The 14,664-nt window shown below is 32.3% G+C and overlaps 2 protein-coding genes across 5 annotated transcripts; both read left to right on the forward strand.

Annotated features, from left to right (window-relative positions):
• Positions 1–78: 78 nt before the first annotated feature.
• LOC122294986 lies at positions 79–5,150 on the forward strand. Of its 4 annotated transcripts, none has more exons than XM_043103983.1 (7): positions 79–302; positions 1,073–1,177; positions 1,527–1,664; positions 2,608–2,747; positions 2,865–2,959; positions 3,761–3,876; positions 4,394–5,150. In XM_043103983.1, the coding sequence occupies exons 1-7, from the start codon at positions 156–158 to the stop codon at positions 4,955–4,957; spliced, it is 1,305 nt and encodes a 434-aa protein (XP_042959917.1). In that variant the 5' UTR covers positions 79–155; the 3' UTR covers positions 4,958–5,150. The 4 variants fall into 4 exon arrangements, with proteins under 4 accessions (XP_042959917.1, XP_042959919.1, XP_042959916.1 ...); XM_043103985.1 differs by having other exon boundaries at positions 80–302; positions 2,850–2,959; positions 3,761–3,852; XM_043103982.1 differs by having other exon boundaries at positions 83–302; positions 2,850–2,959.
• Positions 5,151–10,368: 5,218 nt separating this feature from the next.
• LOC122294650 (phospholipase A(1) DAD1, chloroplastic-like) lies at positions 10,369–11,841 on the forward strand. Its single transcript, XM_043103552.1, has one exon. It carries the CDS (start codon positions 10,417–10,419, stop codon positions 11,839–11,841), a length of 1,425 nt encoding a protein of 474 aa, XP_042959486.1. The 5' UTR covers positions 10,369–10,416.
• Positions 11,842–14,664: the final 2,823 nt, after the last annotated feature.

The raw sequence follows: 14,664 nt of genomic DNA on the forward strand, positions 1-14,664 counted from the left end.
TGCTTTTAAATTATTGTACGAACAGATCGAATAATTTAAAGGAGAAAATTATTCATGCTTACGTACAGAGAGAGAGAGAGTATTTTTTATTTTTTTTTATAAACGAGAGTATTTTTTCTTTACCGAGGAACAAAATTCTATCTTGTCGAGGGAAAATGGCCACCGCCGAAGAAGCGGAAGTGTTGGCAGAATTAGAGGCCGTGCAAGCAGTATACGGAGACGATTGCGTGGTTATGGATTCTTACCCTCCGCACCTCCACGTCCACATCAAGCCTCGCACCGCCGATGTCACTTCCCAACAGGTTACTTTGCTTTTTTCACTTCTCCGAGTCCGGATTGAGTTCTTGCCGATGCAATAATTGAAACTGAAAAAGAAAATTGTGTAGCTTGAGATTGAAATTTATGGATTCTGAATCCTCTAGGAAAAAGTTTCGAAGCTATATGGATTCTGCCAGCTACTTAGCCTGAAATAGAGATTCATGGATTCTTGGACTTGATACTGGTTTATGAATTATTCTTCTTAAAACTTTTTGAAGTTGATGAGATCCAGATTTATTAGCAGCAGGAAGAGCGAGATTACTCGAGTCTTTTCTTTTTTAATTGTTTTTCACGGGATTAATTTTATGATTTATGCCGTTGAATTGAAATCGTTAGAACTCTATAGTTTGCATCTCATTGTGCTTGCGTATATTGTATTCGAGTGTACGTATGCAGATAGTGATGTTTTAGTATACTGTTTTGACTGCTAAAAGAACCGGTTTGTTTAACAGCTTAAATGATCTTAGGTAGGTAATGTTTAGTAATCCAGTCCATTTCATCTGTATCTTCAAAACTCGCATTTGCATTCATCTTTCATGTGAATATGAAACCTGATGGTAAGTATTAGGATATGTACCCGAGGCCTATTCGCTTTGATCCTATATCTTACAATTAGTTTCTCTAGTAGAGGAAGTTTACATATAATTGTGCATTATTGATTGCAATATTGCAACTTCTTCCTTGGATGATTTATTGGTGTAATCGACTTTGTAATACAATACCATTTATTTTTATTCAACTTTTCTCTTTGTAGTTTGTGGAGGCACTTCTTGGCATCCGAGGAGGTTCCCAGGTATATCAAAACATATACACACTCATACTGATGCATATATGCTTTCATAAGCAAATAGATGCAGTGGTTAGTAAGTATATATGTATAGATGCCTTGTATACATGATCTCTGGTTACATTTTCTACCAGTATGATGATCTATGAAAACATAGGGCTTTGTTTAGTGATAAAGAAATAAGATAATATATATTTTGTTGATTTCCTTTATGGTTGTGCGTGTTTGGGTTTTTGTTTTTGGGATGGTGGGGGGTTTCAGGGTCATGACTCATGCTTCAGTATACTAGAATGCAAAATATATTTTTCCAACCAGTGATTACTTGCTTTGACATTTTTGTGATTATGTTCTAATAATCTAGCTAGTGATTATTGCATGTCATCTTATAGACTCTGCACTAACAATTTCTGTATCATGGTAGTATCCAAAGGAGCCACCTCATATTGATCTAATTGATTCCAAGGGTCTTGATGAACAAAGGCAAAAGGATTTGGTGACTTGTATACGAGACAAAGCATTTGAACTCTCCTCGTATTTGATGCTTGTAGCCCTTTGTGAGGTAACTATTGCCCAACACAGCTAGAAAAATTGTTCAGGATATGAAGAATTGTATAGTTACTCCATATTGGTAATACACTCATGGGCAACTCATGGATGGAACTTAACAGAGGTCCTTGTATCATTTCTGCACTCTCTAGGGGTCAAGTATTAGTTCAATATCTTATTTATTGGGCCAATATTTCTGAGGGTTGCATCTACCTGTGAACACAAAGTGCGCACCCAATTTCGTCTAACTCTGTTTCCTACCCTCATTTTGCTTTGAAGGTGACGAACATATTTTGTTCCTAAATTCTTGATAGCCACCTGTGCCTCACTTTATTGGGGGGAAATGTTATTTCATTTTTTTCCCTGTCCACATGACTAGTTCTAGGCAGGTTCAAATCTGGCCTCCTTGAAATGTGATTTGTTCTGCCTCAGACACTAGTGACAATATAAAGAGAATGTTCTAATGAATTACTCCAAGTTGTTCTCCATGCACAAAATCCCATATTACAAGGAATGATGTGAAAGGATATAGAAATCAAAATGTTTGCTAAGCTTATGTGGTTGTAATGCCTTATTTCGTTTCCTTAGCATTGTAATTAGAGACTCTAATTCAATTAGAGACCGTTTTTATACTTTAAGAACAATGTAACTAGAGACTTTTTTTAGCCTTAGGATATATAGGTAACTATAAGGCTGTGATGCATATTGCAGGATGTGTTTTCTCATAGGCGTGGAAGAGAAATTCATCAAGACTTATCTCCTTAAATCTTTGATTTTATTTGCATATGTTAATTGAACATATATCCTTCCTGAATGTATGGTTGAAAAGTTTACGCCGTATATGATACTAAATTGTAAAACTGAAAATTTATCTAGTTTGAATATACATTGATACGTATGTCTGCATGTGTGGCTGTGTGTGCACACAAACATTGATGCGCTGAAATATGTCTTAGGAAGCAGTGGAGAAGCTCACTATTATGAATCACCCTGATGGAGATTGTCCATTGTGTCTGTATCCCTTGGTTCCAGAAGATGGGCAGAATGAAAATTTTCCATTCATGAAGTTAATGTCTTGTTTTCATTGTTTCCACAGGTGGCCTCTCTCTCCCCTTTAAATGTTTTCTTTTATCATGGCTAATACCTAACACAGGTTTTGTAGCTAATTTTCTTGTTTATTTGTTTTCAACTATGGAAGTGAATGCATTATTAGGTGGTGGAATTGGCTCCACACTGAAAAAGAAACCAATGCTAGTGATTCATCCAGTGCAATTGTCCGTCCTATACATTACGTGGATAATCAAAGAGGTATACTGGGGTCAGATTGATGGTTAGCAGATCTTTCTGTTGATGATTGATGATGCACTATCTGATTATTCCTTGTATTATCTTTTATTTTCGAGTTTCCATGGCTCAAGGTGGTTTTTTGGTTAAGTGTGAGACATTACAGAAAAAAAAAAAAAAAAAAAAAAAAAAAAAAAAAAAAGATAAGGGACAGAATTTCTGTTAGACTTGTGGAGCCTTCTGGTCCCCCTTTTCAGATTTTTTTTGTTACCAATATTATTGGTGCTTGCTGGCATTTCAGAATTTGTCTTTTGCATGCCTTGTCTATGTGTTAAGTTGCCCGGGTTGCCTTCTAAAAAGCATTTTTACTTGAGAAAGAAAAAGTGCATACTCTGGTTCTATAATAAAGTTATTGCTGTCTCCTCCCCATGTACTCTTAATGTTATATCAACACATGGATCCTTCATGGCTAAAAACAACTTAATTTGAACCTAAATAACTGATAAAGATCTTGGAAAGCTCTTATATTACATTGTGTGCTTAGGTTTAAATGGGCTTTTAGCACCTTCTCAAATTGTGTTCTGAAATTGAGCATTTCAAAAGTGAGCAAATCGTTATTTTTGTGTCTGATACAAATGGTACATGAAAAGAAGTCCATTGGGTTTTGATTCACCATGTGAAGCACGTTTTACAGAACAAAATACGTTTGTTGGCAATGCCTTTGTCTTGCATGTTTCAATGATGATGTGATGAGAAAGTATTCTCATCGGTTTTAATTTTCTGCCATATTTTTTTTATCTCTTTAACTGATCTGATTTTTTTTAGACCCGCATGGAGCAATGGGAGAGGATATGGGAATCTGCCCAGTTTGCCGCAAAGTTTTTCATTCCAAGGATATTGAGCATGTGCTTTGTTTGGTTGGCTCTCATTCTTCTCAATTGGTTTGTCTCCTCGCTATATAAGTTTTATTTTTGGTCTGCATTGAAATACAAACTTCCATGATAGACCATGCAAGAAGAATAGGAAAAAATACTCTGCTCAACTACTGTAGGACCAAGCAGCAGCAGCCTCTTATACTGAAAACTTACGGAAATAATTTACTGTACTCCTTTATTTTAGGCTATGTTGTTTGGACGGAAGGTTTTCGAATCAAATGCGTGTTGTTATTCTATTGAAAAGGGCAGAGTGGAATCACAGCCCAAATGATACCGAGAGGAAGACTGCAATAAGTATCTTCTACTTTTTTTAATATCTTGCCTCCAAAAGTCTCCAACCCAAGTGCCAATTTTGCAGCATTGGCATCTGATTTTATTTTAGCAAAACTTGATAATTTGGATTTCTTGTCAGTTTTCTAAACTTGGCTGTGTTAGTATTTGTTGGATCAGTCATGTTAAATTATTCAATTGTTCATTTATATCAAGTGCTGGTGAAGTTATTATTATTTTTCTTTGATTCCAGAATGCTGATGATATCGAAGTAGATCATAGTGAGAGGCTGCTTGAGTCTGATTCCGAGAACATTAGAAGACAAAAATTTGAGACCATACAAAGACTACAGCAAAACAATGGTGGCTTAATTGAACCCAAAAGAGATCTACTTGTCTTGCCTGGTATGTTTCTTCCCCAACCGGTTGCATCTGCCGCCACTATGTCAGCCAAAGAATCCAGTGAGCAACAACAAACGGACCACCCCCCAGTCAACTCGGAAACGCATTCCAGTGAATCCTCAATGCTTGCAACCACCAGTGTGCAAAGGCGCACTGGCATGATGAAGCACCAAGGAGGGAATTCAAGAAAACAAGGCAAACAGACAGCTGCATTGCCTATAACCATGTCAACCAAAGATACTGCCGAGCAACAAAGAAGTGATCCCACGGGCACCTCAGAAACACACTCTATGGTTCCCACCGATAGACCTAGCCCCAGTGAGCGCAGGATCTCCGACTCCACGAGGCACAGGCATCGGAACACAAGAAAACCAGGCAAGCATTGGATCAGAAAAGATGATGCTACGGCAGAGTGATCAATTATATGGTTATTGTATTTGTTCTCCCTTTGTTTTTATTCATTTTCATCACTAATTTTCACGTTTCAAGGAAAAGATGCACAGCCGGAGCCTCTAGAGGTAAAAGGGAAAATGGGCAGCTAGAAATAAAGAAATAAGAATTATGTATTTCTATGTATTGCATTATCCATTGTACCGAAGTATCCCGAAATTTTGGGTGCAAGACTTCATCAAAGCAGCGGGAAGAAAGGCCCCTTGTATTAGAGGCCTTAGTCTTTGTCAAGAGAAAAAGGGGGGGAAAAAGCCTTCTAATCTGCTTAATCTATTAAGATTATATAAAGAGAAATATTCTAATCATAAAAAGATTTATAAAAGTGAACTCACATATTCACGCGGCTTAATGCGATGTCAGATTGTAAAGTTATTTTTATTATAAAGTAGATATAAACTATCATATGTAATAACACTAATTTGTAAATTTATTTTTGCAAAATTTAGTTGTGGCTATAGCATTTCTTTTGTATAAAATGACATGATCTTTATCGCCCCGTTATAATTAATTGTATATATCCAAGTTGCTGAAAAGGATCCTATTTTCAACTAAATGGAGGTAATTGATCTCAAAAGTAATGATAGATACAGTTCTAGTTAAGGTATGCAACCTTTGCACATTTTTTTTTTTTAAATAATGAGGTCTATAATTAAAAAATTAATTTTTATATAAATCTCGTATTTATCTTTTTTTTTTAAAGGGAGTGTGCCTAATTTATACAATTTAGTTATGACTGTAAATATCATTTCTCTTAATTCCAACGATTGTTTCATTATCGGATGCCCTAAATATACTATTCATATAGCCTTTTATTCAAATTGGACCTTTTAATTTAGACAATAAAATAAAATAAACAATATTTCAATCTTCGTTTATATTATTTTCACTTAATTATGAATATTTTTATAGGTGACCAATTTATATGGCAACGCATCATCATGTTTTTTGGATCTCAAATTTTAGGTTTGAAACTAATTTAACCCAAAACTTCGACATGATGCAGCGATTTGATCTCCACCACGCCCACACAACTAAAAATTCAATAAGACCCGGCTTGGACATCGAGATGAGATACAAACAATTAGAAACAAAATCTTATCTCATATCTAATTTTTCAACTAATGCTACAGTAATGGTATCGAATGTCTTTTCACTCTGACTCTTAACCTAATAATTTTGCCCAAAATGATTGTTCTATTACTCCTACACGTACTATTACTAAGAGTTGGCTTGAATGGTTGAAAAGACGCGAGTAGATTTTATAAAAATAAATTTATAAATTCACATGACCAATGATCGAAACTTAGTCATTGTTTTTTATTAATAAATCAGTTAGGTATGAAATCAGCAACTGAGTCACACTATTATAATAATAATTGGTGGCTCACTGATCCTATAAGATCCAATCCGTCATGAAAAGTGCTATAGACATAGGAATTTCACAAGATTCATGTGATGATTTATTAGATCTACTTGATAATAAAAATAATTTTATAATTTGAAGTACCACATTAAGTCATGTCAATTTGTGAACTTATTTTTACATAATCCTTTTGTGGTTAAAATATTTCTCTATCCACATTAATCTTAAATGGAAAGCTACATCCAAATTCAATAATTAGGGAACTCATTTATTGTATTTGCTTATAAAATGAATGTTATGCCCACCAAAAATGCAATCACCTCAAGTTATTGTTCAAACACGATGACTTCAAGTGGCCAGGAGGAAGATTATAAACATATGAATTAAACTTTACAATAATTATTATTCATTTAATGATAGTAATTAGCTGTTCTAATAAATAATATTGTATGGTCCACTTTAAATATCTATCTCTTCCATTTAAAATCATCGAATTCGAACAAGAACTTAAAACCATCTTGATCTTTTAACTCTTTCATTTAACTTTTTCATGCAGCTCTCTCTCCAGAAACGAGTTTTTGAAATGGGAAATAATATTTCCAACGAGAAATATCAACAACAAAATTTATTGAATATTTTTTTTTACTTAATAATTAAGGAAGTGTTTTTAATAAATTTATAATTTTTAAAAATATGTATTTAAAGATTTTTTTTTTTTAAAAAAAAATTAAGCTATCTATAATATTTTTCGAAATTCACTCTCTATGGGTGTAGCAATGCCCTTCCCAAATATACATTTTTGTGAAGCTAGGGATCCAGCTTTCGCATGCATTCGCACATCATGACGACGAGCACTGCTAACCCACTTTGCCATCCATTTCCAATATTCACCTTTGTTCACGTGTAACACCATTATTAATTATATAAAATATTTTAACTACAAGATGATTATATAAAAATAAACTTATAAATTGATATGGTTTAATGTGATACGTTAATTTATAATCCAACGGATTTTATAAAATCACATGCATTTTATAGGTTTTATTTTATATAATTTTTTTTATATCTGTAACATATTTTATTAAATATTATTATAATAATAATTACCTACGTATATACGTAGCTAGTTTCAAACATATATGAGTTCGAGGGTACAATCGATCAATGAGTCGGTTATGATTGGACATGATTTCATAATTTGGAGGATATATACATAATCTTCTTTGATATATATTATGTGGCTGCGAAATGATCTTAATGATCTCTAATTTATAAGCTCTTGTAATATAAGTACCACGCATGTTTAGAAAATGGAACGAAAATAATTAATTAATTTAAAAAAAAAAAAAGCTAATTCATTAATAAGGAATTAACTAGATCTAATTAAAAGTATAAATTTCATATTAACTATAGCTAGTTCTAATTAAACTCATCGACTTGATAATAGAATAACTCTCATATATATATATATATATATATATATATACTGACTATATTTCATTTGTTTTAGTTGTTGTTTAATTGGCTAAGTTTGCATATAAAGATGGTTTCAACTCATCTTATTTTATCTTTATAATTTTTTCAAATTTTTAGATAAAATATAATAAATCATTCAACTTTTTTAAATTTTAAAATAATAATAATATTAAAAAAATAATATTTTATTCAATTTTTAACTAAAACAATCATATCTTATCTTATCTTATTGTCTAAACATCACTTTAACATAAAATAAATAGGAAACAAAAGAGATCAGATATTAATAGATAGTCAAGTGCATATATAATCAATTAAGCAATTGACCAAATACCCATTTGAGGGTGGCAATCAATATTATAATTTTCAAATATTTTGGTTCAAAACATAAAAATTAAGGAATTAAACAGAACCACACATGTAGGATAAGGAAAACTTACAAATAAATCATCAAGTCAAGTGATCATCTTTGGCCAAAAACAAAAAAGTCAAAAAAATAAACTGAAGAAGAATATCATCCACTTGTTTTGGAGTCACGTGTTTAGGTAAGATACCTATATATCAAACATGTTATGGTCTATACGTACGTACGTCGACACAGCATTAATTATTTGCTGCCTCGTTAGGCCCTAACAGCCAATATTAATGGCTAGCTGTCGGGCAAACCATACATATATACGTATATACAATATATATATACTAACTCTCTCTACACCTTACCATGACAAAAATTAAATTTAGTGAGATAAAACTATCATAAGAAATAAACAAAACGTTACGAAATATATTAAATAACAGTTATAAATCGTCATCATGACCATCACGTAATGTATATCACAAAATATATTTAATGACAGTTTATTATATAATCATCATTAAAAATATTTTTAATAATGATCGGTGATGTATTGTTTGATATAACGTTCGAACGTTTATTTTTCTGTAATAGTTAAAATCTGTCATAAAAATTTACGTTTAAACGTAAAATATAACATTTGAACGTAAACTAGACTATCATGATCACTCTCTAATATTCATATACGTACGTACAGTAGCCTCATGAAATTCTTGATCTCCTGCGCCTAGACCATCATGATCACTTTAATTTCTTCTATTTTGGTTGGATTTTCCCATGCACTGATCTCTGATCCTTTGGCCAGCTACGGAAAAAAATGTACGTGTATTTGTAGTCAGTTATGTGTTAAGAAGATTATCGTTTCTTATCCAAATCAGTTTATTCTCTTTGTAATTAGTATTCATTCTCAACAAAATTAATAATTTATTATAAATATTTATTTTTCTTGTAATAACACAGGGACGACCGAGTACTATTATATATATATATATGAATAATATTATACACTATATTATTCTCTAATTTGCATCCTACTATATATAATATAGCACATTTATTACTATTTGATGATAAAAAAGTATGCAATAAATGATCATTTAATAATAGTAAATATGTCACATCTTAATTAGTAGAATGCAAGTGAGATAATAGTATAGTTTATAGAATTTTCCTATATATATTATATACATAGATAATATCTTTGGTAAATAAGATGATATGATATGAAAATTTCTCAAAAATTTTTATAATTTTCTTTTCAAACATTACTTAAATATAAAACAGTTTTCAATTTTAAGTTTTTAAATTTTTCATATAATCATAATTACTTTATTATTACAAGTTCTACAAACTTTAAAACAAAATACAAAAATCAATACAAATTTTTTAAATTTCAAAACTAAAATAACATTAAAAAATAATATTTAAATAATTTTTTAATTTTATTATATTTTTATTTAACTTTTTTTCATATTTTTTAAAACTCAATAAAATATATTAATTTAAATTATTTTACTACTTTGACTAAATTACAAGAGTGTCCAAATGTCCATAAACTCAACCATGTAATTAAGGTCTGATCCTCAATAGTATATATATACGTGTATGCATGTTAGCCACTAGATCATCTCACCAATATACGAGTGGTCCAACTGGCCTGCAGCTAGCTATCACCTCATGCATGCCATAGTTAAGACCTAGCTAGCCAGAGTAGTACTACTGGTTTTGATTCGTTAAGTAAATACTATTGCCGGTTATATCTGTTTGTTTCAGTACGTACCATGATCACAGTCTAAAATTAATATTCCATCCTAAACATATTCCTTTCTCGATTCGTAATTGGAAATAGACATATGTAGTAGTACTATCAAAACTTGCACTTTTGATGGAAGAAATAATTAAGTTCTGCCAAGAAAAAAGAAAAAAAAAAAAAAAAGTAAGAAAGCTAGCTCTACGTACGATGGATAGTTGGATACTGGTCCAATTAGTTTCGACCAACCATCTCTCTCTATCTCTCTCTCTATCTCTCTCTATGTGTGTGTGTCTCATTACAGGAACAGTAGATACCCTGCATTTTTTTCTACTTAAAGGACCGTTCGCTTGTGAGAGCAGCCAAGTGCAACTGATTAAGTATCAGCGGCAGTGAAACACTTTTCTCCTTTACTCTGATCTTTAAAACCCTTCGAGCCATCGATCGAGAACGAGAACTGTGACAAAAGCATTATATTATGTATAGAATCAGAAAGCCTGATCTTTTTCATTCATCGAGGCTTTCAACGAGATCATCCGTACGGACATGCACACAGCTCCCTGCTGCAGCAGCAGTAGCCCCAAAACGCGTTCCAGTACGCTTCTGCTGCAGTACCGTCGATAGTACTACACAATCAGCGAGCCAAGACAGCAAGAAGTTGGCAGAGAATGTTCAAACAGTGAAGCAACTGGAGCGCTTACTCGAACCCATTCATGACACCAGTGCCTCATCCTTGCCGTACCGGTTCATGCCGGCCAGACCGGGAAAGCTTGGGAAGAAATGGATGGAGTACCAAGGTGTTAGAAACTGGGACGGCTTGCTCGACCCTCTGGACGACAATTTGCGCCGAGAGATTCTCCGATACGGCCAGTTCGTGGAAGCTACGTATAAATCCTTCGACTTCGACCCTTCCTCGCCTTCATACGGCACCTGCATGTTCCCCAGAAGATCACTGTTAGAACGAGCGGGCTTACCAGAGACCGGTTATCGTTTGACCAGGAATCTACGTGTGACCTCCGGTATTCAACTACCACGTTGGATGGAAAGGGCACCCAACTGGGTTGCGACCCAGTCCAGTTGGATTGGCTATGTGGCAGTCTGTCAAGACAAAGGTGAAATCTCCAGGCTAGGACGTCGAGACGTGGTGATTGCTTACAGAGGCACCACCACGTGCTTGGAGTGGCTGGAGAATCTGCGCGCCACCCTGACCCACCTTCCCGGTGCTGGTTCAGACGACCTCGGGTCATCATGCGGACCAATGGTGGAGAGCGGTTTCCTAAGCCTCTACACCTCCGGAACCGCAGGCTCACCCAGCCTCCAACACATGGTGCGACAAGAAATCTCCCGGCTCATCCAATCGTACGGCCACGAGCCCCTGAGCTTGACCATAACCGGGCACAGCCTTGGCGCTGCCCTAGCGACTCTCACCGCGTACGACATCAAGACCACCTTGGAACGGGCACCGGAGCTAGTCACGGTCATCTCCTTCGGCGGGCCACGCGTCGGGAACTTGAAATTCAGGCAACTCCTAGAAAGACAAGGCACCAAAGTTCTACGTATTGTGAACTCGGAAGACCTAATAACCAAACTACCAGGCTTCGTTATAAATGATAGCAATGACGGCGTGCCGTACAATCATAGCATCCACGTGGCAGCTGGCCTTCCTAGCTGGATCCAAAAGCGTGTGGAGGAGACGCAGTTGATGTACGCGGAGGTTGGGCGGGAGCTACGGCTGAGCAGTAGAGACTCCCCTTACCTCAGCGGCTTCAACGTCGCCACCTGTCACGAGCTCAAGACATACCTCCACCTGGTCGACAGCTTCGTGGGCTCCGCTAGCTTGCCCTTTCAGAGCAAAACTTCAGTTAAAAAGAAAATAGAAATGATATTCCGAAAGTGTATGTAATTGCTACGTAATCTTTTAAAAAAAATTAAGTAAAATAAATAATGATTCATATAAAAAGTCAACTTTTTAACAGTGTACTGTAATATTTTTTAAAGCGATTATGTAAGAGTTATACACTTTATAACTATATATAGTATTAATCTTAAATAATAAAAATTTCTATAAATTAATTCGTTAAAATAGCATAATTTTATAAAAATACACTCAATTTAAAACATGTTATGTATACGAATGTAAAAAATATTATGCAAATAAGATCATAAGCAATGCTACGTACGGAGACTGCAATGTAAAGCTAAATAATTTTATTTTTAAAATTATAAAAATATTCATCTTAAAAAGATACTTTGTCTCATTTAATAAAATGTTTACATATATAGTCCCTAATTAAAGATTGTAAATAGTATTTTTTTTAATACAGTACTCATTTTGAAATATGAATAGCGAGATATATATTAATTTTATTGTAATTAATATAAATTGTAGTAACGTACGTATGCATTTATATCCATTCTCCTTAAATAATTAAAAAAAAACTAAATTAACTTGTAATTTAATCTAAATCAATAATACTTTGATTAAAAAGGTGTCCCGACATGTTATGCATATAGTCTTGATGATTCAATAATGCTTTTGAAATATTTGTTAAAAGATGAGACGAGATAAGTTGAAATAAAAATTAAAAATAAAATAAAATATTATTATAATATATATTTTAATATTAATATTATTTAAAAATTTTAAAAAAATTAAATTATTTATTTTATTTTAGATAAAATTTTATAAAAATTAAAATAATAAAATAAAATAAGATGAAATGAAATACATTGTAAAAACAAACGAGTCTGAATAATACTATTACAAACTCTTATACAATTTTTAATAGCAATATTTTGAATAGAGGGAAAAGTCATGAGCATTTATATATGATCGATAAATTATAAAATAGTTGTACGTATTAACATCTCATGCATGACAATGCTAATTGTCATTTTATAGACTCATCACGTGTTGCATGCTGCATGCATGGATGATGTCTGAGCGGATAATCGCACTGTACTTGGCATTAATAGCGACTTCCCTGGAATTTCACAAATAAATAGACATGCACTTTCAAAAATACCAATTAAAAAAAAAAAGCGTTATCGTCGTCTATAAATTAATTTAATTTTATATAAATGATTAGATTTATTTTATAATAAAAATAATTTTATAATTTAATATATTATTTATATAAAAATACATCAATTTATAAATTTATTTTATAGAATAAAAAAATCAAATTTAGAAATTATGGACTTGTGATTTTTGCTTTTGAAAAGCAAAAATAATTAATTAAAATAGAGAAAATTAATTAGTTTTTAAGTAGAATTTGACGACTAAAATTTTGATACTCGTGAAAAAGGCAAACTTTGCGGCTTGTTGCTAGAGCTAGAGTACATCATGCGCCTCTCTTTCTTGCCGACCATATCTAAGTATTTACACCTGTTAGGCTGTGAAATATCCAGCTGATCAGGCACCGACCGGCCGATCATACGCAAGGTTTCGGTACTTCGTCACGCCGATATTTTTTCTGCTTCCTTTAATGGACAGATCACAATGTTACATGGTATATTATATATATATATATATATATTATATATCTGTTTAGATAGTGAAATGATATAAGATAGTTTTTACTTTTTAATATTTAAAAAAAATGTGATTTCCTCTGTATTTATAGATTCCAAAATTGTACAATATTTACTAACTGTTTTGTATTGTTCATGTGAGTTTTCACTATTTTATACTATTTATTTAATATTTATTTAAGTAGATATTTTCAATAATTAACAAATTAAATATTACGTTTGGATAGCCAAAACTATTGTACGGTATAATTTCATATGAGATGTTTTCATCTTAGCTAACTAACCAAATGAGACCTAAAGGCCAATTAAAGGTGTCATATATATACAAGAGTAGTGCTATATGTACTTATACATTTACTTACAATTTTACTTACAAAACTTATTTTGCTAATTTTTTTTTAACATTCAAATTTTAAATTTTATAATTTTTAGCATATCAATAACTCACACGTGGAAAACTAAAGTTTTTGTAAATTTTTCTTAAGTACATTTAGCACTACTCTTAACTTTTAGTGTTACATATACTTACACTTTTATTCACAATTTTACTTACAACACTCAATTTTTAGTTTTCTTTTAAAATTTAAATTTTAAATTTCATGATTTTCAATAGATTAATAACTAATACGTAGAAAAGTAAATCTTTTATAAATTTTTCTTAAGTACGTTTAATTTTCCTATATACAAATTAACGCTAATAATTAAGCATTAGGGGCTCGTCAATGGAGGGAAGAAAAATTCAAATAGAAGGTGATAATATATAACGACATTCAAGCTATTTTATCCAAACCAATAGCCTCATGGCCTAATGGCAGTCAAGTTCTTTAAATGAAAAATAGTATTCAAAAAGTGTAAAGTTGAGAAGCTTAGAACTCAGCCATATTCTACTTTGATAACATTATATATTTATATCATTAATTATTTTTAAAATTTGAAATCATAAGAAAATATTAGTTCATATACAAAACTTGAAAGCTAACCTCTTGTATTTCCACGGACATGCCTTCATTACATACTGGTTTATTGCAATTCATCTATGAGAGATTCTTCTTGACATTGATAGCGAGATCATAATTTAATGTGATACGTTATATTATAAATTTAATGTTATTATAAAATAAATTTAACCTATTAAATAAAGATATATTAATTTATAAATTTCTTTATGCTTATAACATTCATACTAATTAAA

The sequence above is a fragment of the Carya illinoinensis genome, chromosome 14, assembly GCF_018687715.1.
Source record: "Carya illinoinensis cultivar Pawnee chromosome 14, C.illinoinensisPawnee_v1, whole genome shotgun sequence".
Lineage (NCBI taxonomy): Eukaryota > Viridiplantae > Streptophyta > Magnoliopsida > Fagales > Juglandaceae > Carya > Carya illinoinensis.